Source organism: Strongylocentrotus purpuratus, unplaced genomic scaffold (assembly GCF_000002235.5).
Source record: "Strongylocentrotus purpuratus isolate Spur 01 unplaced genomic scaffold, Spur_5.0 spur5_scaffold_6, whole genome shotgun sequence".
Lineage (NCBI taxonomy): Eukaryota > Metazoa > Echinodermata > Echinoidea > Camarodonta > Strongylocentrotidae > Strongylocentrotus > Strongylocentrotus purpuratus.
Window position 1 is genome coordinate 8,220,082 of NW_022145612.1, and position 27,767 is coordinate 8,247,848.

General features: G+C 36.7%; 2 protein-coding genes across 2 annotated transcripts; one reads left to right on the top strand and one right to left on the bottom strand.

Moving 5' to 3' along the window:
- The first annotated feature begins 44 nt into the window (after nucleotides 1-44).
- Nucleotides 45-11,397, top strand: LOC115919118 (sperm-associated antigen 16 protein-like). The gene is made up of 15 exons (XM_031000481.1): nucleotides 45-154; nucleotides 1,130-1,204; nucleotides 1,808-1,875; nucleotides 2,390-2,514; nucleotides 3,078-3,215; nucleotides 3,790-3,897; nucleotides 4,291-4,408; nucleotides 4,906-5,124; nucleotides 5,995-6,128; nucleotides 6,777-6,920; nucleotides 7,582-7,682; nucleotides 8,063-8,147; nucleotides 8,452-8,578; nucleotides 9,429-9,686; nucleotides 10,276-11,397. The coding sequence occupies exons 1-15, from the start codon at nucleotides 103-105 to the stop codon at nucleotides 10,384-10,386; spliced, it is 1,863 nt and encodes a 620-aa protein (XP_030856341.1). The 5' UTR covers nucleotides 45-102; the 3' UTR covers nucleotides 10,387-11,397.
- A 3,345-nt stretch (nucleotides 11,398-14,742) lies between these two features.
- On the bottom strand, nucleotides 14,743-27,515 carry LOC115918303 (aminopeptidase N-like). The gene is made up of 16 exons (XM_030972843.1): nucleotides 27,248-27,515; nucleotides 26,551-26,671; nucleotides 25,915-26,069; nucleotides 25,279-25,392; nucleotides 24,673-24,807; nucleotides 23,683-23,814; nucleotides 22,478-22,653; nucleotides 21,947-22,038; nucleotides 21,179-21,315; nucleotides 20,443-20,646; nucleotides 19,154-19,227; nucleotides 17,402-17,512; nucleotides 16,783-16,950; nucleotides 15,698-15,841; nucleotides 15,164-15,245; nucleotides 14,743-14,892 (listed from the first exon to the last, which is right to left on the bottom strand). Exons 1-16 carry the CDS (start codon nucleotides 27,500-27,502, stop codon nucleotides 14,752-14,754), a joined length of 2,241 nt encoding a protein of 746 aa, XP_030828703.1. The 5' UTR covers nucleotides 27,503-27,515; the 3' UTR covers nucleotides 14,743-14,751.
- Nucleotides 27,516-27,767: the final 252 nt, after the last annotated feature.

Genomic DNA, 27,767 nt, shown 5'->3' on the forward strand with positions numbered 1-27,767 from the left:
AGTGTCAGAATTTTTTAGTAGATCAACATCGGAGCCTAGCTAGCCGCAAGCTCATCTCTGCGCGCGCATGCGCTGTGATCGTAGCAACAACTATCAACAACCATGGCTTCGTCTGGTGAAAGAATCGGAGAAGAAGGCGCTTATTTCCTAGAACGTATCCTTTAATGATGATTTGTGTCTATACTTTTATTGTTTAAAAATTACCTTACTCATAAATAATGGAAATCACTGAATATTGAATCAAATTAATGAAAATTACTCGCATGCATGACTAGTAATCGCCAATTAATTTTGAAGGGTAGTCCCGTGTACTGATAATTGTGTCTCAATGCAGGCAGCTTGGTGGTGTTGATCTCCGACAACTTTGAACTTGAAATACTAATAGTAGTGTTAGTAGGACTGTAGGAGGAAGAAGAAGATAGTGATCAGACTTTTGCTGTTGTCGTTTAGTGCTATTGGCGTTCATTCTTCAAGAATATTTACGCCTTTAACTTTTTATCAATTTTTGTATGATAACAAATAACTGTCTCTGACTCTGGTTCATGCTCTTCGTAATTTTGTGTGTGGTGGTGTTCTCACTAGAGACAGTAAGTACCGGTAGTCAGTACAGTATGAGCATATGTGTGTGTGTGTGTGTTTAGTTTCAGAAATATGATAGTTCATGTGTGGAAATCACCCTATTCTGTCCTGTCAGTTTTATGGACTCCAAAACAAGTTGTATTGTAACGACCAATATTAGATCTAGATCCAGATCTATCTAGATCTAGATCTAGATCTAATTAAAATTTAAAAAATTGATAAATAAACTAATAGACTTTTCTAGATAAATAAATGAATGAAAATAAAGAAAAAAAGATAATTTGTTGCATGCTCTTATCATCTAGTTGCAAAATTGAAAGGGGGAAAAAAGATATTAAACAAACATTTTAAAAAATGAATAAAAAACAAGATAGGGTCTACCGGTAAAGAGTCTGGGTCTAGTCTAGATCTACTAAATCCAAACCTAACCGTTGACAGTTTGTTATGCATCCATCCTAGAACTTTGACATGTTTACTTATGATACAAAGACAAGTATACAGTTTGATGATGAGGTACTTTTAGATGTTCCTTAATGACCATATTTGCCAGGTGCCACAATCACTGAGGATTCTGATGATGAGTTCCAATATGAGGAGATCCCTATTGATGACGATTTAGTCTCTGGTAAGTTGGCAATCAAACAGGATATATTTTGCTAAATGTTAGTACCTCTTTGCTTACAGTGAGATGAATAATTATTAAAATTCATTGAAGCTGCATGAATCTCTAAAGCTGCATAAATATTTAGAGCTGCATTAATATCTAAACTTCAGGAGTGCTGTATTTACTATACATACATGTAAATGCTGTTTCAATATTAGACTTTATTATATTAAAGGTGAGATATGCTAGGTTTCCAAATTTCTTTTTCTTTTTGGAGGGGTAGAAGTTTAAAGTTTGATATGGATTTTTATTCATTAATGTGTCAGAAAAGATAGTTTAATTTTTCACTTTTAATAACATGTGACTTATACAGCTTTCATAGTAGTACCGGTAGTAACATGAGTTGCAAAAATTGAATTCACTTCATGTATTAAACTTGGTAGTGACAGACATTTACAAAAAAAGTGTTTGTATTTATTCATGAAAGAAGATTGTAAAAACTGGAGCACATTGATGTTGTGTAAGTAATAAACAAAATAAGACTTGCTGAAATTTTGAAAATCGTAAGTTCTTACTGATTTTTATTAATTAATTAATGGATTTTCATAATCATTCTTTCTGCAGAAATTGATGAGGATCTTAACAATGCTGTGCGTACTATCCAGGAAGCACAGGAAGACCAGGAAGCAGCTGTAAGTTGAGGTTTCTTTTGGGTTAGATATACATATACTTTTGTAGGTGTTGCTTGAGGATTAATGTGAGTGAATAATCACATAAGATCTATATTTGTGTACACTCAGGAGTAATTTTGATTTTGATAATAGAGCCTCTGAGGGTATGAAGGGAAGAAATGCTTTTCTAAGATACCGGTAGCCGAAATCCTTCCCTGATGATCTCATATGACTCATTACCTACTGGAACAGAGTGGCCCCTGTATTAACCCTTATAATGAATGAATAAATTATTCAATGGAATAAAAGATTTGATTCCAATCTATAAAGCTAGACTTCTTCAGAAAAATCAGGATTAGTTAATGTCTCAGAATTTCACTTGGGTTTGATCGGAAAGTAAACATGTAATGTATGCAGGTATAACAATGCACCTATGTGTATGTGCTAGTGGTGAAACTTGACAGCATTCTAATGTTACTTTGCTTATCACGTTTATCCTTTCACCCTTCTCTCCTCATTCTTGTATGATGATTAGAAGAGAAAGGAAGGTCTCATTCCTCCACCTGTCACTCAGAGGCCAGAGGTCGTTGATGACTTTGTCCGTAATTTCCTGGTTAAGATGGGAATGAGTCGTACCTTGGATTGCTTCCAAACAGAATGGTAAGTATTATCAATCAATCAGAGATTACATCAGTTTCTATGCTAGTGAATATCTATAACCCCTTTGAACTTCATGACAATTCGTAATTAGAACCTGGATTTTGGGGGTCAATACTTAAAATTTGAAATTTGTCATACTTGTCTTCCAGAGTGAATGAAATCCTACCTTTGAAAGAAGATTGGATTATTGGAATTTCTTGGAATTAGTTTCTCTGTGTTCATAACTTTTTATGTCTCTAGTTGAATATTTTTCTGCTTGTGTTTAAATTTGAATGATTGGGAAAGAATGGAGAAAGAGAATGAATACCAGCAGGATTCATGCTTGTGGAAAACTAGTTAGAGGGAGAGAGAGAGAGAGAGAGAGAGAGAAAGAGAGAGAGAGAAAGAGAGAAAGTGAAAGAGAGAGAGAGAGAGAGAGAGAGAGAAAGAGAGAGAAGGGGAGAGAGACTTGAGCCATCCAACTGTTTACTAGAAGTAGTGTCTTTGTGTACTCTTATATTGTCCAAGAATCATGTCTTTGACACTGAGTAACCTTCTCATCGTGGTTCTTATCCTACCCCCAGGTATGAGCTCCAGCAACGTGGTCTGATGAATGAGGAGGACGTTGGCACTGTACCTGACATCTACTGCCGCAATCAACAGCTCGATAATCAGGTCAAGTTTCTCCGTACTGATGTGGACAGGTTCAGGGATGCTGCCATGTAAGTTGAAAAACTCTTCATTCTTGGATTCAACCAATTCTTTGCCATCCAGGATAGCAAATCCTGCATAAGAATTTTAGTGTCAAACAATATGTTGTGACTAAAATATAGTTACATTTCTCCTCTTGAAACAAAAACAGGTACCCCTATCTTGAAGTTTATTTAAGCCTTATGAGTCAAAATTTCAGTGCATTTATGAGGACTGTTAAGAATCCTTGTGGCACAGGAGGGGGTCTAAATGGTTCTATTTTAAGTAATAAATTATCATATTTTGTGATTTGATATTTGTGAAGTACATAAGCACTGATGATGAGTGATAGCGAGATCCAAGTACTTAAACAAATACAAAGCTATTCCTTTTCATTTGATCTTATGTTATGAACGATCATAATTTTTGTTAAAGTAATAGCCATTTCATTAACTTTTTGGAAAGCAATCTCAAGACATTTTTCTGATAAAGGAAGTTATTATCCCGAAGGCAAAGACCATACTTAGGTCTAGTGACCTTTCCCTACTTCATGTTGCTGTTTCATACAACATGTTAATTCGTTAATATTTTCTTGTCTTTAAATAGGAAAGCCAAGGAGACTTATGTGAAGTTACGCAAGGAGAGGGACTTCCATCGAATGCATCACAAGAGGGTCGTCCAGGAAAAGAACAAGTTGATCGACGACATCAAAAGGTCAGTGGAAAAGGTTAGATAATAATAATAATAATAATAGTGGGTTCTTGTATAGCGCTCATGTCAGTCAAGATAGATACAATAATTGATTGATCAATTTACTTTATTGTGGAGTTTAGAGAAAAAGTGTAGCACTAATAAAACCTGTAATTTTGTTTAAATGAATTTTGCTGGAAGTTTTATTTTGTGCTTGAAAATTTTAATGAAAAGTATATGATATACCTTAAGCAATTACATGTAAGGGCTTTGATTTGCTGGATACATTGTGAAGACTACTGGAAGAACTTTTGAAAATATGTAGATAAGTTATAGTTCTATCCTGTAGAGATGAATAGGAATTGCAGTGTGGATGAGCTAAATGTTTCTTTATGTGAACTCCCACATTGAATGTAGGCTGAAGCGTCACTATGGTTCCTATGAACCTACCTTGCAGCAACTGAAGCAGAAGTATGAGGCAGTGATGAAGGAACGTATGTTGGCCAAGCTCGAGAGAGACAGAGCTGTCAATCAGGTAAGAATAACAATTACCAAGATATTATGCTGTCAACATTGGGAAATTCTTACCTTTTTCTCAAAATTTAAGTTCTGATCTTTGCTGGAAACAATCACTTATTAAAAAACTGAATGAGAAGTGGTTCGACAAAGGGGAAAACTGTAACATTCATATACTTTGATGACCTGAAACTTTCCGGAATTATTCGATGGCCATTTACATAGCAGACCTTGTTGAGGATTTCAGAATTTTTGTATTGTGATTCAGTTATTTTGATGGCATGAAACTATTTCAAAGTTTCAAAAGCTTCTTTCTCAAGAGGTTTTACAGTGCTCTAAATTTAAATTCAGGAACAACAGTGTACAACATGAACTTTAGTATTTTTTTTTGTTTCACAGACTAATATGGAGCAGAATTTAAAGGAAAAAAAATTGCACTAGACAGTAGTACAAGTAATCTGTTCTTACAGCACTTTCATTTTAAAATCCAATCCATCTTATCTGTATCATGTGCAGGTGTCTGCCCTGCAAGCGACCCTCCGCAGCCTGGAGAGTGGCTTGAGAGAGGGCGCTACACAAGAGATGACCAAGGAGGAGCGACGTCTTATGTTTGCATCAGGTGTGGGTCCGACCCAGCAGAATGTTCATAGGGCACGTGAGATGACGACGGAGCCCTTCCAGCCTGACCCTAGCAGTATGGATGTGACTCAACAGACCATACCAAGACATCCTAAGGTATAGGGAATCCACTACAGGCAAACCTTCATTAGTGATCACCTGTAGGGAAAGACCACCTGCCTATATGTCTACCATATGCACTTGGGCATTGAAAACACAATCCCGTTACATATTTTTATGCAATTTTATTTGAATATCACAGTTAGTTACATCTCTCCCCAAAACTCAGTGAACCTCCATATCCCAATGATTAGATAAAACCAAGTTTTTTTCAAGGGCCTTATGGATTGGAAATTAATTCTTCTTCAAAGTTAATCCATCACTAGAATCATTTAGAATGAGAGTCAAGTTGACTTTATTTGAAATCTAAATACATTAGGAGATGAACGATCAGGCTTGAATTAATCCCCCCTTAGTTAGTATGATATCTCATTTCTGTTCTCATCTACTCTATCCCTCTACTTGATTGTCGTGTTGTATTTAGTTTGTTCAGTATAGTATATTCATCTTGCAACATGTCATATTTTATTTATGTATTAAATGCATATTTAATTGGATGCAATTTTCTGTTGGATAAATTGTATCCCACTTGTTCCTGTTAACAAAATGAAATGTTTACTTTCATGTTGTTATATTTCTATATATTTGTATGTATTTGCATGTTGTTTTCTTTCTTGCAATGTTCATTCTTTGGGATTTATCAGTGTAATGTGACCAATATTATACTTGTACACATGCCATCACATTTCTTCAAATGTCTATCCCTCATGCCAAGTCAATTTTTACACTTATGACAGGTTGAAACTCATGCTCTACCTTTTAAATCTAAAACCGATAACAAAATGAGACATCTTTTCATACCTTGATACCTAAGCAGAATGTATGAAAAGTGTTATTTACACTTCTTACTATCTCGTCGTTTTTCAGGATTCAGAGTTCCCAGTGGATAATGGTGTAAACCCACAGCTTGCTAGTGTGAAAGGTCCATCAGCCCATCTGACACGAACCGGTGGGTTCAGACTCACCCACACCTTCCAAGCCCATAGTCTGGCTGTCAGCGGGTAAGTCTTAGCTGCAACTTCATATTGATATTTTTGGTGTTGGTGGGGGGAGTCTGCAGTGTATTTTATGTGTTCCTTGTTTCATATGTATTATAATTTGTAGGTTTATTTGTAATTGTTTGTTTTGTTTAATATTTAATTGTTTATCATTGTATTTTGTTTGTTTCAAGCGCTTCATAAGCATTGTTTTTAATTATTATTTTTTTTATTTTTGCATAGTGTGTAAGAATTTAGTACCTGTCTCATTCCTTTGTAAAAATGTTGGCTAATAATGAAAATACAGTATATAGAAGACCTGCAGCACTAAACACCAAGTAATTGATTTTGCTAACATGATATTGTTACTCCCATTAGCTTTGGGTATAAACTCCATTCAAATACTTTAATTTATATCACAGACATGTTGCTATTATAGTGAAACAAAATTATAAATTGTTGTTATGTATAACATCAATATCCAGTCTCTTTTTTAGGTTTGATCTTTTCAAGGAGGAAAAATGTTGAGTAATTAATAATTATCTGTGAAGCCATACAACTTCTTCAGACAGTCAAGTCATGAGACCGTTTTCAGCAATAAGTAAAGGAAATGATGCGTTTTCATCATATTCATCATTTGTTTCTTCTCCATATTCTTGTTTTGGTCATCAGGATAGCCCTCCATCCTCGGAAGCAGATCTTAGCGACGGTGAGTGACGATCAGAATTGGAAGATGTGGTCCATACCTAGCGGTGACATCATCATGACGGGTGAGGGGCATACAGACTGGATAGCAGATTGTGATTTCCATCCAAGGTAATTAAAGCTTGCCAGACTATTTTGTTTCCTGTAATTTTGATGTTTGCTTTTTCTATTGTAAAAAACCTGTAATTCGACTTTATTTCATTAAACCAGTACTACCAACTTTCATTCAAGAATTTTTTTCTCCAGAAATAAAAATTGTGAAGAAGATAATGCATTATACAGCGATTGCCCTGCTGCCAATTTGCAACACTCATTGAATCACCAATTTCAATTAACCATTGACACAACATACCCAAACTAAATGCTAGCTGAAGCTCAAACACTATATCGTTTTGGAATGGCCTTTAACAATATCATCACTGATAGTAAACATCACTACATTCTCTATTTGACTTGTGATATTATTTACTTATTCTCATCAAATCACTTAATATTGAAAGTGGTTGTAGGAATCAACGGTATATAATATTAAAGATCAAACTTTGTTTATTATTAAATTTGTTATTCCTTCTATTTCTAGGAATGTAATGATGAGTAACCCCCCAAAAAAGATTAATTAAAGTAATACTCAATGATTTCATTGTATCTCGAGATTCATGACCCTTTATAATTCTAATGAAAGATATCCATCGCACAAGATAAGTTTCTAAAACGTATGAGAAAGGTGGTGTATATATAGTTGATTGATTGCTTATTTGTCGTCGGTGTGCAGTGGTTCTCAGCTTGTGACGGCTGGAGGTGACGGAACGGTCAAGATCTGGGACTTCTCTAAAGCAGAATGTGTGCATACCTTCTCAGAACATCAACATGCAGGTAGGTAACAAAACAGTTTGACCTTTAATATTCAGATTATGATATTGAGAGTTAATTACACACCTCAACAACAGAATGTGGAAGAAATATCTTGAAATATTTATGGTTTGTCTTTTGGAAGAAAAGAAATGTTTTGAAGAATGTTCTTGAAATATCTATAGTTTGTCTTTTGGAGGAATTAAAACAAACAATAGAAGTTAATAATTAATTTCTTTTCCAACCATTCTGCAATTTACTGAATATAAATGTTGTCATATTGTAGAAAAAAAGTGTTTTGAGCTATTTTGTTGTTAGATTGTTTGTTTATTAGTTATAAACCTAAATAATTTGATAACGACGTGTTCTGATGTGACCCTATTTTTTTCTTTTCTGTTCTGCAGTATGGGGTTGTTCATGGCATGCATCTGGTGATTTTGTAGCTAGTGCATCCATGGATAACACCTCCAAGATATGGGATCTCAACAGGTATGATATGCAATCGGCTGTTCTTACATTCATTAAAAGTTTCAACCTAATTATTAAACAAATCGTATGAAACAAATCGTATTTGTTAGCAACTATCATATTAGCTGAAAAGGTGTCACATGACACTCAAGATTTTGTTTTGTGTGCACGAGCATGCAATATAACAATTCTTCTTGCTTGTTAAAATGCGTACAAATTGTTGTTACTGATGTTGCAATTAACTAAGGCCATTTGGGTAGGTCTTTTGATACCTATCCATTGTTTTCCATTGAGTCTAGCTATCATACATTGTTTCCACCTGTAGCCTTCGCTGTAGATTCACACTTAGAGGGCATGCTGACTCGGTGAACTCTGTCATGTTCCTGCCCTTCTCCAACAACATCCTCACAGCGTCGGCTGATAAGACGGTCTCACTTTGGGATGCACGCACGGTAAGCCTGGAGAGAGAGTTGAATCTCAATGATTTCTGTTCTATTCCTATCAATCTTTCTACTGGCCTGATTTTATGAAAGCCAGTCCATGCGTACTTATCTGTTTACCTCTTACTTTCTGAAGGATGGCTCTCTCAAAAGTCTATTCAGTTAGTGGTAGTGGTAGTGGTAGTGGATATTTTACCTGACTGCTAAGAAAGCATAAATGCTTGTACTGTAAATAAGCAACCAGACAGCCGACGGCTTAAGGTCCTCTCTGACGGACCTGGTAATGAGGATTAATGCCTCACCAAAGGGTCACCGGATTACGAGACCACTGCTCTACCGACTGAGCTATCGCGCCTAATGAGTTTAACGTCCTGACTAGCACAATGTTATAGGCATAGGTTGATTTTGGGCTGGGTTAAAGGCCTCTAATGATGACAAAAAATGGTTGAAATACTTTTTGCTCCTTCACTTTCTTCGCAGCGAATCAGCAACTTAGATGTGTCATTCAAATTCATATTGCAATGGGGGAAAAACCCAGCAATTCAGCTACCATTTCTGACATTTCTTAATCAATCCCTATTTGTTTCATAGTTTATAGATTTGTCAGACCTTTGACAATATTAGATATGTAGGATTTATTTTCAGAATGGCAAGATAGTTGATTAAGAGGAATTTAAAGGGGTTAACAGATGATATCCCTTATTTTCATAGGATTTATTTATTGGTTTATTTAAGTGAAGTCCAATTCCAGGTAGCCAGGGTATCTTTCTGATATGGTAGATGTTTTGTTAAAGCAGAGTTCCCCTTTACAGACACCTCACTTCATTTCTCCAAACTCATTATCCCCCCATCACCACCACAGGGTCTTTGTGGTCAGACTTTCTACGGCCACGTCCACTCCGTCAACCATGCCACATTCAGTCTACGAGGTGACAGCATTGCTTCCTGTGATTCCTATGGTGTGGTGCGAGTATGGGACACTCGGACCTGTGCATCCATGGCGACCTATGACGTAGGACCACACCCGGTCAACAGAGCGGCCTTTGACTCATCCGGTACAGTCCTGGCCGTGGGTAGTAATGATGGAACGGTGAAGATGATGGATCTTACATCAGGCCAGGTAAGGCGATTAACCCTTATACTATAATAGTGCTATAGTGTTGATAAATTGCCCAAACTTTAATCCTCTATATGGTGATTAAAAGAAGAAAACAAATAAACAAATAAAATTGCTTCTGCAAATTCAAAGTCTGTTCATAAATATTGATAGTTCATGCCATGGAAAAAAAAAGAGGAAAAAAAATACAATAAAAGATGGCACTGTGATTGAAACCTGTCTCAAAAATTTGGGACACCTGTTTCTTAACGTGCATGGTTGCATGGTCATCATATTAAGATTGGAAATTCAATGGAAGTTAAGTTACACATTATCCTGTGTACGATTTTTAATTTAAAAAAAAAATATATATATAAGAATATGCATTTCTAATGTTGAAGAGGAAAGTTGCCATTTTTTCCTTTTTTTGGGGGGGGGGGGGGGGGGCTCATTTCTTTGCAAGCCTACATAATTGTTTTTCAATTGATTTCAAATTCAAGAACATTTTATGCATACTTTTTAAAAGTTATCTATGATATATTACTGCGACTATTTGGCATGTCATTGTAAAATGTTGAAATGGTAACTGTATGTGTTCTCTTGTATCTTGCAGGTGTCTAGCCTTGCAGGTCATGAAGATGCTGTCCATGCCGTCATGTTTGACAGGGCTGGTGACTTCCTGGTCTCGGGAGGTGCAGATAACACTGTCAGGATCTGGTCCTGATCTGGTCCTGTTTCTAATCTAAGACTTGGTCCAGTTCCTGCTTTCCATCTATATCTGCCCATGCATGCTTAGGAAGATTATATATTGTTAAATCTATTCATTTTTAACAGCATTATGCTTGTTGATGTTGTAATAACTAAGTTTATATACTGCCCTCTTCTTACTATTCTCTACATGGAAGCAGGCACAGTTGCATGCATCTTTGACACTGGAAATGTCTGATAGAGTGAAATTTGTTAGCGCTACCAATGCCAAGAAGACTGACACTTAATTAGACCATATTTCTTCGGAGATAAGATTGTAATGCTTTAGATTAGGCAGTATGTCAAGTTACATGTATTTGCCTGTATTCAAAGAATTTGGTATGTTTGATAGTTGAAGACAATGCTATGACAAGACCACTGTCGTTGCCAGTTTGCAACAGCATTTCAAGTACTACCAATTGGCAAAAGCCTGATAATACAAAAGTGATATAATACAGATACCAGAATCAGAATTACAGAGGCACTCATATTTTTCTTCTTCATAATTTCATTGATCCCACTTATAAATCCCGGTTTTAATAATGTTTTGTCAAAGTGTACATTTTTCAATATCATTTATTTTTGTGATATATTGTAATTGTTGTTAAATCATATTTTTACTAAAACAACTTAAAAAAAAAAACTAAATAAAGCAATGGGAAGAAATACAAACAAATTGCTAGAATCAGCCGGATATTCAGAGTGGTAGGGAATGAAAAATCAGACCCTTTGTTTCATCTATTATAAACCCCAAAGGCTGGTTTAAGTGTAAAATGATACAAGTTAATGCTCTTTTCCCTGTCAGAAGACAATATGTTCTTTAGGTTATTCTTTATGACCAAGTTTTGTATCTTATATTTACATATACATGTAATTCCCATGTATAGAATGATTCATATTTATGACCTTGTGTGTCTTATGCAATGTTTGAATGTTTCCATTATTGTACATATTCAAGAAATTAAAAAGAAACATTGAATGGACATGTCTTTTTGTTTGAAATAGACTTTCTTTATTTTCTAAAAAACATTCATAAAATATATCAAGTTATGGCATATTCTGGATACAGTATTGTGTATTTGATATAGGGTACATCATACAGTGCACTATAAAGCAATGAGAATTAGTGCTTAAACATCATTGAATTAAATGTAAAAAGTAGAAATACATATCCAATTTAATAGAGAAGACATAAGTTTAATTCAAGATCGTGGAAATGATCAGGCCTGATAAAAACCCGATTTAAATCGGTTTCCGGATTTTTTTTATTTTTCCCGATTTTTTCCCGATTTTTTTTTTTCTTCCCGATTTAAAAAAAGTCCAGATATTTTTTTTTTTTACAATTTTTTTACAATTTTTGTTTTTTCCCTATTTTCCCGATTCCCTTCTTATTTTCTCTATTCTTCCCTATTTTGCGCTATTTTTTTCCCAATTTTCCCAATTTTGTCCCAATTTTCTTACTCGAAAGGGGAGAATGTTGTTAGATGCCATTTTCCCCCGCGAATCCTCTTTTTTTTTTTTACTCAAGGGGGGCGTGGTTGAGGGGAAAACAAAAAACCTGTTTTTTTTTAGAGCTCACTATCACCCCAAATGTTACTTGATAATTATAAATTACCCATAAGTTCTAAACAGCTACAAAGACTGAAATGGAATAAGCAAGCTTAATAGAGATAGATATCAATTACTGCTTATTTTCTTTTTATTTCAGTTTTAAAACTCGTACAAATTTATTTCCCCACTTCCAGCTAGAGATGTGTTTTTTCCCCGTTATTTTAGTCACAAAAAAGGACATTTAGTAGCCTTATATTAATTTCAAGATAAAGTTAAAGCAGTGGCAGATTTAGATTCAGGGATGGGGGCACCCCTCCTTTTTGTGCAATGTGATCGGCATACCTTAAGTATGCAGCAAAATTGTTTACTATTCTAAAGGCTCTAGTATAGTAAGAAAACAACATAACGCAATGTCCCCATATACAATGCAAACCCCAAAACAAAACAAGAAACAGAACAAAAAGAAGAAGAATGATAGGGCTATTCTTAATTAAAGCACATTTGACTTCAAAATAATGAATCTGTACCCGAGTGATTTCCATTTGGTACTTCCACCTCCCCCCTCCCCCCTCCCCCTCTTTCTCTCTCTCTCTCTCTCTCTCTCTCTCTCTCTCTCTCTCTTTCTACTCATTTATCTCTCTCTCTTTCCCTCCCTATGTTCATACCCCATCTTTCATCACCTCTTTCTCTCTCTCTCTCTCTCTCTCTCTCTCTCACACAAACACACACGCGCGCACACCCACACGGGCTTCGTAGTGATCATAATTTTGAAAATACATGGAGCCCTGTATCATTTTTCGAAATTACTTACTTTCGGAATAACAAAACCTATTTCATTTTCCGAATTTATGAACCCCAACGGGAAATTTGTGTTGCGGAATTATGAATCATCAGCAATAATTTAAAGTGGTACAATTTTAAAACATCCCGAAGGTTACAGCAGAAGAACCTGTCCCTAACCAAGTTGTGATCAGACAAGGCACTGAGCGAAAATTTGGTTGGAGCTATTATCAAAATTATTTGTTCTAATTGCTACTCTTTCCCCCGTAACTTGGTATTCTCTTTATGACTATTGCACTTCGGCGATTGTACATCTTCAAGAGAATATTGATTGTCCAAAGATTGAAGTAAAAATAAATCACCCGCAAGCCTACTGTATAAAATAATCTAGCTTTCAAAATGTTGAAATAAATAAATGTATACATGTAATTCCATGTCAGTGTTGAGCAAAATATAATTTTAGTTGATAACAATCAATTAGCTATTTTCATGTTGATTGATGAAAGATAATGCGGAGTTAAAGATTGAAAAAATTTAAAAGAAATTTACATGTAGATGCATGTAAATGTACAATTTTGTGTGCATATGTACATTACTTTAAATAATGCGCATTACCGTATTACCATACTAAGAGAAAAAAATACGACTCTTGTCTGACATGACATGTTCATAAACACATTAAAACATTCTATTGACTTTCAGGAATCATATAACTTTCTTGTAAATCATCTTTTATTGGCCATTAAAGGGGAAATAACAAGCCTATGTCAACTGTTTTAAACACATAGAGTACTGGTTGACATACCAATATAATCTCTTCATTTCTACATAACATGAAATTAACATGATATGGTCATAAATGTAAGCTTACAATATTAAACACTTCCGATCGATAATAAACTCAAAACTGGAAATATAAGCGGCTTCCAAAATATTCATATAAGAGTTTATAAAAGTTGAATAAGCAATTGTACAAGCTGTGAAATTGCGATGGATTAAGAAAGTAAAAACCAGAACATGAATTGTACATGAAGTCTTACGTGCCATATTACCAAAACAAAATTATGTCCTTTATGCCCAGTAAACTAAAATTAAAAAAAGTTGACTAACAATTAATTCTACCAGTACTGGTGTGGACATTGAACTAATAAAAAATGATATTATGTTGCTGGTTATATCATAGAATATAAGACACTGTGAAATTGTACATACATTAATAAGTACAGTTAAAGTTCGTTCACATATTATGTGAACCACGCTTTAAGTGGACGCAAACATTTTTACAAAACAAAACTTAGAAAGAATTGCCAGTTACAGACAAATGCCATTACAAATTTCGATCATGGCGAAATGCTCCATAACCATAGGCAACATAAGTGTTTTTTAAAGTGATAATGTAAAGTAATGTTTGAGAATGGAGTGCGATTCCATTTCCTAAACAAATATTCCTATAACATAAGTAATTTGTAGTTTCCATATTATATAGTTCTGAACATCATTTGACATTTTGAAGCAACCGCAGTATAGCTTTAACCAGGCATTTAATCTTATTTTTGTGTTCTTGTATCTTAACAGTTACTGGATAACAAATGAACTGTGCTTTGATTGAACTCCAATATAATGAGTTTATAACTTCTTACGACTAGCCTACTAAAATTGAAATTCCAAAGAGATCATACAATACAATTTCGATACAATTGTAAGTACGGATTGAGCCATGGGTGATTCTTCCTCTTGTAAGTCTATATAAATTAGCCTCATTGAATAACATACGTCAGTTGTTCAGGAAAATAGGACTTTTGGAAGAGGTATGAACTATATTTGATTTTCTGAAGTGGGGAATCAATGGAGGGAGTGTCTGGGGGTATACACACTCATCCCAACCACCGCTGTTACATCGTATGTCGCTAAAATGGTTGAGGAAAAATAAATCCTGCAAGAAACCCCTTTGATTCCATTAGTGTGATGATGATGTTGATGGTGATGATGACTCTTCTCTACATGTTTCCTTCTATAGAGCTCTCATTAACCACTCGGTGATCGAGTCCTCATACTTCTCCATCCATTGGATGTTGATCTTGATGGTCTCGGTTCCTTGCTCGTAAGTCCTCGTCGCAGGACCGAAATCCCTCCCCTCACCGAACGCTATCCACTGGACAATCCCGATGAAGTTTGTAGAAAAAAGAGGAAAGAGGGGGAAATTTAACACAGCACAAAACTTACGGGATTACAGCTTCTTTTCACACAAAAATCACGAAGACTTTCATGAAATCGACCATGGGTAATACCAGTAACCTTGTCAGTCACCAGCTGAAATGTGTGAACATTACAATGACATACTCTGCCACCCGGGCGTGGCACGTTCGCCCTCCCCACGGCCCCCTCCCCATGATACGCCGTTATGTGAATCATGGTCATCTTACCTCCTCTAAAAGTTGCTCGGTGTTGAAGTTTTGCGGCACAGCAGAAATAATGCTGGAGAAGGTGAATATACTGGTAGCAAATCTGAAAACAAAAGAATATGTACAGTTTTTATAGCATTATTCTTTCTTCATCAGTCTGCAATCAACACAACGATTCGGAAAACATATGGTTAGAGCTTAGAGATCAAATAGCTATAAAGCGTTAAACATTTTGTTACATCTTCTAAATGTGTTGGGTTCAAATGCACTTCATTATTGGTAGACCCCGAGTAATTTATTTCTCTAGGGTTGCTACTCGTTACCCTAACAGACCCAGATAGCTATCTATATACATGTAATTGTTTTGTAAAACAGTATCACGCATCAAATGGCGGATCTAGGGGGCGAGGGCACGGGGGGCCCGGGCCCCCTCCCCTTGGCGCAAGGGGGGGGGGGGGGGGGGGGGGTGTTGATTCGGCGCTTAATATTTTATTAGTGCTCCTAATAATCATAAAAATTATGATTAATCATTTTTAGTGTCTAGGGTCAACTTACAAATCATAGATCTTGTCGTAATCGTTACGCAAGAAGTCCCACACGAGATCAATACCGATGTGGTTGTTGCCCACGGCTGACAGTACGGACGAGACGTCCTGGCTTCGAACCTGGGTGTCTTCTGCCACCGTATACATCAGGTACCTGATTGATTGATTGATTGATTGATTGATTGTGATTGAATTGTTAAATGGTATGCATTAAAACCACATGGCAGCTCACCAACTGAATCACATTGGATATACATCATGCAAAGTAATACAAGGTGGAAATAAAACATAATTTTGGTATATACATTCATAATTTACAAACATATCATACCCAATTTGTAGCAAAATAAACAAATAGATGTACTAAAGAGAGAGAGGTGGGATAAAGGAAGGGGAAGAAAGAGAGAAGTGTATGGAGAGAGAGAGAGTGAGAGAGAGAGAGAGAGAGAGAGAGAGAGAGAGGGGGGGAGAGAGAGAGAGAGAGAGAGGGGGGGGGGGGGAGAAAGAAAGAAAGAGAAAGAAGGTAGTTAGGTGTAGGGAGGGAGTTATGAAGTTGAGGAGTAGCGATTTAATAGGTTAGGTGAGTAATAACTTATGAAATCATGAAATGCGAGTATGAGGACTAGCTCATTATTGTATATTTATATTTATATAGCACTTGACGGAATGATTCGTCTGTTCAGAGCCAGAAGGGCATTAGCTCTATATTGACGTTCTCCTGGCTCCAAACAGACGAATTGTTCATACACGTCCCGGACATAATCTTAAACCAAATAAAGGTTTGGAATAATCTCTATCTCAGTTTTGTTCTTGTTATTGTAATTGTTGATTTCAAAAGTGGAATAAAACGAAAATTCAATTCATACACCAGAAGCAAATGTATTAAATATGTAAAAATTTAAACTCCATTTTATTTGAGATAATCCGAAGACTATTGAAATCGAAATTTCTAATAAAAAAGCGTTCAATACCATCAGCCAAATTTATTATGCAACAACATAAAGAAATGTTTGAAAAGAGAATATACACTTCCTTAAAACAAATATAATATCATATTTGGTAATAGTTTAATTCTAGCAAATCTCTTGCTCTTACCGGTTGAGAATCCAGGGTTGTCTAGAGCAACCAAGGGCCGACAGCCATTTTGATTTCTCTGAGGAATCGGAGGACGAGAGGTACTTGTTCCAGCCGAACTCCCACTCGGTCTGACCGCCATCACGGATACCGTTACAGTACACAGTGGTCTTGAGATTGTTGCTAATGCTGTATGAAGAATGGGTAAAGAGAGATGGTCAAAGGTGTGGGATAATAGTCTCGATAAAACACAAAAAAGCTCTACGTGTATAGAAGTCTTTTCTGATATTTTAGTAATGCGTACTTGATACTTGCTTTTGGTCTAATGTCCTCTTCGAGACAAAGAGGACAACTTTGAAAATGACGACAGCCACTGCTACTACTACCACTTCTACTGTTATCACTACTTTTATCCCTATTACTTCTGCTGCTACTGCTACTACTGCTATTGCTACTACTTCTAATTTACTCCTCCTCCTCCTTGTACGTACTATAAAGTATTGCACATATCCTTCCCCATCCTCCTTTCCCTCCCCCTCTCTCTCTCTCTCTCTCTCTTCGTCCCCTCTCCTTCTCTCCGTCCACTCCTCCTTCCCCTCCTCCTTACACTCCTTCCCTTCTACACCCCCTCCAGACTTACGGGTTGTTATCAGGATTTTGCATGTAATCTTGGTAGAGTTTGGAGGCTTGGTCCAGACAGTCTGTCACGCGGTAGTAGCACGCTACACGAATGGCGTTGTTTCGATTGTATCTAGCAGAATCAAATGATAAAACCACTTAATCACCATCAATGCAATGATATTTCCCATGGGAGCGATGGAAATAGAAAAAAAAAACACGAACCAGGATATTCCATTTTCTGCGATACCTCCAAACATGGCCAATATATAACCAAAATCGCATTTTTACCAATAGTGTAGAATACTGGTAATCGTGGTAGAATATCATTCTTAAAATACACCTTTTAAAACAGTCTTGAAAGTTTGGTTTCAAGGGTTATTGAGCAGTTTCAAGTGTCATGTACATGTTGCTGAATATCACAAACAGGTGAATATGAGCTACAGCATGTAGAGAGGGGTTAAAACCTTACCACCGAACCACTTGAAAACACGTGGCCGAAAAGGGTTGGTCCAAATCTGCCAAATGAAAGTTCGATTAGCTTTTCCCCGACTATATGTAAAATTAAGAGTCTTTCTTAAAGGCCCACTGCACTACTTGTAGCTACTTGCGCCCTCTATATAACAAACAATGCCTAATCGGTGACCATTGGTCCCCCATGATCCTCTTTTTCTTATGTTAACTGAGAGCTGAGTTGATGAGATAACCACCTGTTCAGTGACCTTGCAGGGCGCTCTAATCCCTCCTGTAAACTATGGTAGATAAGCTTTAAGACTCGTTAAGATATGAAGTGGTAAACCAAAGCATTTAAAAAATATTTTTTACAACTTGTATAAAATGAATGCCAAGTATGCGCAACAAAGGTCTAACGTGAATTTACTGATATATGATTTATGTTACAAGATGCAGTGATGTGAAGCATATTTAGCTTCGTTCAGATACGACGCGGCAGAACCGTGGCGGTTTTATTATAATTATTATTTATTTACGATTCTTTTTGGTGTGTGTGTGTGTGTGTGTGCGCGTGTGTGTGCTCTCACCTCAGCATTCTTGTGGGGTTTTATGTGCGCTTCACATACCCCTTGTGAGGCATTTTTACTTTGTGGGGTATTTTTTCAGGACCCCACAGAGTAAAGTCTTTCAAATGACTGTATATTCGGTGTCCTATGCCCTGCGGGGCATTAGAAGTGGTACCCCATAAATGACTTTTTGTGAGCGTGTGCTAAAACTTGCACACTTTTTTATGGTAACATCGTAAGCACACCGCCGGGTTGTTATCGCCAGGTTGTACATACCCCACTAGTAGGGGACCACAAGGTATATCTGGAACGCACAGAAATACCCCACAATCAGGTGCCCCACAAAGGCCCTGATGTGAGAATGTGTGTATGTGTGTGTGTGTGGAGGTGGTTTACCGCGTCAAAACTGAGCCTTTAACACCTACGTCTTCTTAAAAACAATACCCACCGCGGCTTACCGCGTCAAAGCTGAGCCTTTAACACCTACATCTTTATAAAAACAATACTCACCGCGGCTTACCGCGTCAAAGCTGAGCCTTTAACACCTACGTCTTCATAAAAACAAAACCCACCGCGGCTTACCGCGTCAAAGATGAGGCTTTAACACGTACGTCTTCATTAAAACAAAACCCACCGCGGTTTACCGCGTCATACCTGATAGAGGCTTTATGTTACAATATATACTTTGTCCAAAATTGTAATGGGGGCAGATAAAGGGAGAATTTAAAAAAATGCAGCTCTGGAAATATACTAACTGCTCAAGGACTTCGTCAGTGTCATTCCAGCCTAGAGAGTCGTAGAGAGGCTCCACCAAAGCTTGCATGTACAACTGAAAAAAGATTATAGTAGAATCATATTGTTACAATCATGGATAAAGACAACTTCATAAAGCGGCCTACTCATTATACACAAAGTGCCACTGTAGCTACTAGCTAGCTTCGACGATAATTGATCATTTCAATTTAAATAATACATGCAGTGAACCTTACACAATGTATATATATATATGGCCGGTAGACAACGAGGAGTCGAGCAATGTCCGGGAGCAATGTTCTCTACGCACTCACGCCAGTGTCATGGCGCCTATTTTCGGACAGATAGGAACCTCGCGCTAGGCTATCGCATCCCTGCGTCAAGGAGTTGCATAATATGTGCCGACGGACTCTGCCCAGGCATGTGCATTTATTATTGCCTTAACGTCCTTGAGTGATGCAATGGAAATAACGCTTTGTCATAATAATAAGCCCAAATAGCCATTTACAAAAGTTCCTGGCGGAACGCTGCAATAGCCATTGACGCAGTCTATGACGCACCAAATGAGAGCGACATCGAACCCGTTGTCCGGTAAATACCTATAACTGCCATTATATAGAGTCCCCACGAGAAATCACAATTAAGTATATCTAATATTGATAGTTCGGTAGTCTTCATATTAACCGTTAGAAAAAATAGTAATAATAATTAATATACATAAAAATCAGGAAAGTTTTATAATCTAAAAAGTATTGGGTAAAGGCCTGATTTTTGTCATTGTACATTCAAATAGAAATTATTAAAATGATAAAATAATACTTCTGCAGCATAAGGAACACTGCAAACACAGCGTTGGATCACCAGCGCATATACTAATTGCCAGCATTAGCTTGATTCGCGTTGGTTACAAAAACGCAATCGAAATGACACTTCGTTTGCACCCGGCTTATAGACATGGTGCAGTTCTGGTAAAATAGAAATATATTTGAGAACTTACATATTAGTTTATGTCTGCTTTAATAAAAGATTATCAAAGCAGAAATGTCTCCTGGAAAGGATTGCTCTTCAAATGCCCTCATATTCAAACTATAACAAGAAATAATTGACCATAACTCAACTTAATCTTAGAAGTGTCCATAAAATGAGTAGAGCGACTATATTGATAATGTCATGTGATGCTATCTTAAAGGAAAGTGATCATGGGTTCATACGAGATAAATAACGTCACAATGCATTAAAAACAGATAAGAAATGACGTCACACTGTACTGACTAAACATTACGGTTCTTACCTCTAGAGGGCCAAAGCCTCCACTGAGTCTGAACATGTTAGTGATGTAGGACATGTAGTCCAGTGTGGCCTCCCATGGCAGAAGATCCTTTTCGTTTCCAAGGTATCTAGTGAGATTTAGCGCGGTTTCCATGGAGATATTGCCAGTGCGGGCAAGGCTGAACGCGTCGTCAATCAGTTGAGCACGATTTTCGTTAGGGAAAACCTGTTAGAAAATGATAGAAAGGATAAAGCTATTTTCATATGCAGAAACAAGAGTTGGTTTTGACAAGTCTAGCTTTAATTGAGAAAGAGTTTCATTTTGGTTGAGTGTCGATTATATTTTTTTCATCAGATTTCACAAAAACTCTCTCCAAATTTAGAATTGAACATTAATATTTAAAGGTGTATTAAACTACTTATACTAAAAACGGCCAAAGTAATGCTTTGACTTATCTATGTTGATGACCGTCATCTATTCATAATTACGAAATTGTTCCACATGCCATTCGCTTGAAAACGGGTAAAGGCACTATACTACTACTGCTACTACTAATTACTACTACTGCTGCTGCTGCTACTTCTACTTCTACTACTACTATTACTTTCACTACAAGTACTACTTCTTCTTATTTTTAATCTTCTTGCTCATATTACTGCAACCCGAAAAACAATGGTAGGAGGAGGAATGTGATTTTTTTTTTGTCAATTTGAAGTTGAATAAAAGATAAGTAGGCATATAGGGCTAGCCTTCATACCTTGTGGTCAGTCATGAGTTGATCGGTCAACCTCATCCAGTTTTCATGATCATAGTTTACTCTGTAGAAGCCATACTGGTAAGTGTTCACCATGTACCAGTCATTTTCATCCACAGTATCTGCAAGCTCGAATTCGACTGAAGAATGAAATATAATTTAAAGAGTAACAATTTGACGAGAAATTAAACTTTTGCAGTGTTCTATTTTGAGTTCTGTAAAACTTGTCGTCTCTTGTTTTTTAAAAAAAATAATTTAAAAGTCAATCATTTTTAGTTGGGAGTGAATGCATGATGGTCAGAGAAAAAGGTTAAAGACATATTTTCGACAGTTTTCATGTACACTGATAGTTCGAATTACCACACGGGTGTTCAAATCTTGCACGCAGCGAAACTCGTGCCCCACCTAGAATTTGCAGTGGGATATGGGAAAGCGCACAACTATCGTTCCAATGTACATTTGCTTAAAAAGTGCGTGCAATAATTTTTTTGACCTGTCCGTCGTAAGAAATAAGTCCATTCTTAGTTATTGATAGCAACCATTCTCGGCCAAAATTGTGTCCGATTCCTCAGGAGTACCCCCGATTAAGTGTATGTTATATTGATATGTTTGGAAGTCTTCATATTCACCATTGGAGATATTAGCAATGCATGTATATATAATCATCAGAACAGGTCTATACGATATCTGTAACCGTAAATGTTTGGTAAAGTGTGATTTACAATATGCGCATTACGAGACAAATTAAACTAATAAATCTGTTATACTTACTAGAACGTTCTTTTTTCATCCAAGCTGAGTTTGGCATAATAAAGTTGTTGGTTGTCTTGTCCGTGTATTGGAGGTAAACTTGCCATAAGTACCTATGTAGGAGTGAATTATTCAAAGTTACATTCAGCAACAGCGTGTAGTTTAACAATGTAAATAACGTCATAAATATACCAACATCATTAATTTTTCTTTTCGCGCACTACATCATTACACAGGTTATCATGCGAAGTATTCTTGGTAGAAGAAAATGTCAAGTCAGTCTCATATCGGAGACAATTTCGCGACTGAAATTATGTCACTATTATTTGCAGCTGAAAGACCATAAATACACCGCAATTGCGATTCTACTACGCTCAAAATTAAAAAGGAATGTGCACCGCAGTGTGCGCAATAGTAATTGAATCCATAATTGACTGCGACAATAATAATAATAATAATTCTGTAAGCGCTTTGGTCATTTTAAGGTAAAGCGTTTTATTATTATAAGAAACAGGTATTGCTATCAGTATTTGTAGTTCATATAGCAATTACCCCTGATCTCCGTATTCCTGACTGACACCCTCAGATGGGTTAGAGAGATAGTGTTCCTGATAAGCCGTTACTGTTCTTTGACTTGTTCGTTCTAAGGTGACTAGAGGATAGCCCATCTGTAATGTCCAGGTGTCCATGATGGCTTTCACGTCGAGGCCACCGTCATCTTTGTCAGCCTTTAAAAGAAAGGAAAAAAAAACACAAAATAACCAAAACACAGAAATGGAATGTTTGCAACAAAAAATCAGATATTCTGAACAAAATCGCAAAGACTTTCGGAAAATCAACACCAGAGGCAATTTTGGGAGCCCTGTGGGAGCACTGTGATGTATTGGGGAACGTTCTTGACTCTCAAACGAATAGTCCTGTGTTCGATCCTTGCTGATTGATTGATTGATTGATTTTTATTCATGAAGATTCCAACATACAACAATATACAAGAATAACAGATCAAAATTAAGTCATCAACTATGCTAGGTACTTACATTCATGGACAAGGTATTTTTCCACATTTGCCCCTCTCAACCCACGTATAATTGGGTACCGGACAATGCTGGAGTAATAACGATTACGGGGTCCACACGAAGATTGATACTAATGTGGCAACCCTTGGTATAAAAGGCCAAATTACTATTCAATATTATTTCAACAGCCTTGTTTATCACCGATTGAATGTGTGAACGTGATTTCTATAGGTAGTACAGTAGAGAATTGAATTGCTCATGATTTGATTTCTCGAAATTCTTTGCAATCGTCTTTACGTAAAGATTAAAGCAAAGTCCCGCTATATGACTAGTACTCCGAACAGAAATTCGTCGTGTTGCCGCTAGCAGGACAAGAACATAAATGTTCGTCAACTTGTAAACTAGGATGATATTGCTAAACATTTCGGACATCCCTTTTATGCACATGAATGACTTTACCCCTATTTTTGTAGACCAACATTTTGTTGGTAGTAGACCCTTTAATCACCTGATTGGAGACAGGGTGTAAGTAGCCCATTTTGAGTGTAATATTGGGGTATATTTCGGATCAAATTCGCTGTCAAGTTAGGCTAGTATTTTTCAACAAGCGAAGCCCCCCACTCCTCCCCACAAAACATCTACACCAACAACAACCTTTAAAAAATAAATAAATAAACTCAGGCGATGCTCTTCCTTTTAACTTTATTCATGATTTGCCGTGATAGCAGCGTTTCCACTGACCTCCGTTAAGGCACTCCAAAGATCGTCCGAGTCAGCGTTGCCATAGGCATGTTCCTTAAGATAAGCTGTAAGGCCCCGTGTAAACACTTCCTCTGTCAGGATGTTATTCAGCATTCTCAGAATGGAACCACCCTTTATTTAAGAAGACAAAAAATAGAAATTCAAATAATATCCATTATGTGGATTATATAATTTATGCAATTCTTTAATTGCATATTTTGTTATAATACTTTTATTGCATATTTTGTTATAATACTTTCATTGCATATTTATTGTAACTCTTTAATTCAAGTGATTGTACTTTAGACACCAAGCAACTACTGTCTTAAAATCGACCTGAGGCAATTTCGATCACCATGTACGTTACCTTTGAAATATTACGTAATCCGTACATTATTTCTATGGGACATACAATATGTTTTTCAAATTTCCCTGGAGTTGATTTAACGAAAATAGCCGCGATCGTGTTTTTTATGTACTTATGATAGCTTTAATGGTGAAAATATAATTGATGATAATAGCAAAAGTTATGGTAATACTATGAATAATACTGATAATATCATTCTGATAACATTAGTATATATAAATGTCAAGACGCATTACGTTACCAAAAAATGTCTATGTTAATGTAAATCGTAATTATTCTGAAACGTATCACGTTATTATAGTGCCGATTTACTATACTGAGATAAAGCAAGTAATTCAAATGAAAGCTTAGCTTTATGCTCCGTTTTCAAAATCTTTTAATCTCTTCAAGATAAAATATATCGAGCAAAGCACGTAAGCGGCGTATACCCACCATAGCTAGCAGAAGAGTAGTAGTTGTCACACCTTCAAATTCAGGCAGCTCTAAATAGTGGTCTATATCATACAATTTCTATGGAAAGGACCTCCATGAATCTGACCAATGAACGAGAGGACGTGTCAGTGTTAGAGCTAACTCTCCTCTGCTAGCTTTGGTACCTTACCTCAGGGGTGTATGTGTCTTACCTTGTTGTAAGAAATCGAATCAAATATTTCATTGATTTCTGCCGGAGCACCTACGTCGACACGAACCGGGTGAGAAGTTCCCAAGGAATCGAGCTCAAAGACTGGTTCTAAGTCGTTAATTACGAACTGTTCCTTCTACAATCATTAAACAAGAAATGTCGTCACTTGAATGGCACCTGAACATTCAAAACTTCTCACATGACAAATTAAATTATTAAACATTACTTGTATGTTTTGTTCATTTGATTGTCCAGTGTGTATTCAAAGTCATAGATGCGCACTGTCCATGCACATCCTGGCATCGAGAGGTTCTTCTGTTTGTTTGCCTCGTTGATGCAATCGAAATCTTTCTATTTTTCTTTTAAACGTTATCGTATCTAAACGACCTCCGCGTAAGACACTTTTATAAATAAATTCACTGTTACGTACGATATACGTTTTCGAAGAAATAATTTAGAAGTTGCTTGACACTGAGCTACTTCCGCCTCACTAAAATAGAAGACGTACAAAAGTTATTTTTGAAAATCAGTAAACCCAACGTGATCGCAATTGTCCAATTTCTATTTTAATGTCAACATCAACTATTATGAGTAAAAATATATTTACCATGCCCCATGTGGGCTCTGTAAAGTCAACGCCGAGGTATTCGACGTAGCTTGCGAATCCCTCGTTGAGCCAAAGATCGTCCCACCATTTAGGAGTAACGAGATTACCGAACCACTAATGAATGAAAGAGGAAGGAAACAGCATATCATTATCCGCCTAGTCTGGCTGTCCAAATCAGTAGCAGACAATAACTATGACATTCTGAGGTAGATATCCCCTCTCAGTGCTTCATCAACCTCAGATTGCAACGATGTTTTTGTTTTGGTGTTGCACCTATTGTTAAGACGATCGCAAGAAATGCAGCAAAATCAAATCATAGGGGGTTTGCATATCCTATACATAGCAATCATATTTGGATTACGCAATACATTGTAATGTTCATTTATTTCATCAGGTGATGGATGAATTAGTCTATGGAAATATGGAAATATATGTTGATGGATTCTTCTACAGGGGAATCATGTATTCATTTTCTACATGCATGTGCCATGATTAAATTAATTTATAATCAATACAATTTTTTTTTTTTTTTTTTTTTTTTTTTTGGGGGGGGGGGGGGGATTGAAGTCATTTGGGCTTGAGGACCCCCCATGTCCCCTCTAATTCCGCTACTTTCGGAAATGCCAGTCAAATTACCTGATGAGCAAGTTCATGGGAAACCACGACGGCAACAGTCTGTTTGTTGCTGGCCGAGTTAACCTCAGGGTCGTACAACATGGCTGTCTCTCTGTAGATGATGAGGCCCCAATTCTCCATGGCCCCCGCTGCAAAGTCGGGCACTGCGATCATATCTGGAAAGACATATTCAGAACAATAGCAATAATAATGGTGGCTTCTAGACATGTAAGTAACGTTGTGGCATTCCTGGCGTTCCAACAGTAGGTCAAATCATAAAATTTATGTTATTTTTTCGTTCTCAGAATATCTTGTCTTTAGAACAGTTTCGTTTTACTTTTTCATGTGTACAAGTTTATGGATAGAAGGTGCAATGATGCTTTGGTTGAATTGAGGCAATGGCACACTGTTGGAGCCAGATGACGATTTTCATAAAATTGTCTAGGACATTCAACTGTAAGAATATTGTAAGAGATTGCTGTAGTGGTAACTATTACTACTTTACTTGTTGATGATTTTGAGAGTAGCTCATTATCAGATAGTCGTTATATTGATACCCCCTCTACCTCTCTTTTCCCTTTTATCTAAATACGGTATGTCTCTCGTTGTATCCGCAGATGGAATTATGCATTGTAATAGCTCCTTGTTAATACAAACCTTGCTTTTCTAGAGGAAATGGGATACCGAAATAGTCTTCGAAATAGGTGATGATCTCTGAGCCGGTTTCAAGTGCGTACCGGGTGTTGTTCACGGCCTCGGGTCGAGACCATGCACGGAACTAGTCATCAAAAGAAAAGGAAAGAAGAACAGCACGTGAAAATACATGAAGTATGATAAGACGGCTGCTGCCAATGAGACCTAAAGCCCATTGACCACGGCACATAATTATAAAGTTCAGGTGAGCGTTCTCACAACTTCTAAGGATTCACAAGATAGAATAATAGTTGTTAATATGATCATGTAATAACAAATTCGGGATTAGAAGAAATATCAATAGTGTACATGGAAATAATGGAGTCTGTGCAAAATTATATCTCTAAAGGAGCGATATGAAAAACAGAAAAGAGGTGCCAAATAATTGTATATGTAATTAAACATGGGAATAATGCTTACAACCAGCAAGGACACACCCCACATCCCCCCAATAAAAGAGAAAGAGAGAATAATGAATACAATAAGTTAAAAGGTGATAAGAGAAAAATCGCAGATTAAGACATTTCCTCGCTTTATCTATGTTTTTTTCTCACTTTTTCTGTTTATTTAATAAGCCTATAAAATTTCCAAATTGGATATGAATAAATCCCGTGGCATTAACTGGGTGTTATTTCATATGAAGAAAAAAAAAGGACTTTACTCGAACGCCGTTGGCGGTGATATTCTCCGTGTAGTCAAATGTGCCGACCGTAAAGGCGAGAAGATAGGTGGGCATTTTGGGGGTTGGAAGGTAGGTGGTCCTTGTCCATTCATCTGCTAAGTCTTCTTCTTTGATTTCAATACCGTTTGTAATGGCGGCCATGTAGGAGCGATGTTCAATAGTCGTGTTGAAGACAGCTCTGAAGGCGGGCTCGTCGAAACAAGGCAACGCCTTCCTCGCACTGGTAGGTTGCATCTGACTTGTAGCTCCCCAACTGGATAAGTCAGGGAAATACAACCATATAACTAAAAGACATCTATAACTGATTCATATTTATTATTATGATACCCTGAGCCACAGTTTTCTTATATAATCAATCAAAATGTGCCTTCTGGTGAAGTGGATAATGAGCTTTCTCGTTATATTCATATTATAGTGGTGGAACATCAAAGTAGAGATCTACCTTGACTAGGATTACTCTTCAGATTAATCATATTCGAAATATTTCCAAAACTTGCTA

What these genes read in the sequence shown, in the direction of transcription:
- LOC115918303 (XM_030972843.1), bottom strand. Translation starts at nt 27,502, where the DNA reads ATGCAACCTACCAGTGCGAGGAAGGCGTTGCCTTGTTTCGACGAGCCC. An exon ending in ATTCGATTTCTTACAACAAG is followed by an intron (nt 23,815 to 24,672) that starts GTAAGACACATA and finishes TCTTAAATAAAG; the next exon opens with GGTGGTTCCATTCTGAGAAT. An exon ending in TACGACAAGATCTATGATTT is followed by an intron (nt 15,246 to 15,697) that starts GTAAGTTGACCC and finishes TTTTGTTTTCAG; the next exon opens with ATTTGCTACCAGTATATTCA.
- LOC115919118 (XM_031000481.1), top strand. Translation starts at nt 103, where the DNA reads ATGGCTTCGTCTGGTGAAAGAATCGGAGAAGAAGGCGCTTATTTCCTA. An exon ending in AGGAAGACCAGGAAGCAGCT is followed by an intron (nt 1,876 to 2,389) that starts GTAAGTTGAGGT and finishes TATGATGATTAG; the next exon opens with AAGAGAAAGGAAGGTCTCAT. An exon ending in TTGATCGACGACATCAAAAG is followed by an intron (nt 3,898 to 4,290) that starts GTCAGTGGAAAA and finishes CATTGAATGTAG; the next exon opens with GCTGAAGCGTCACTATGGTT.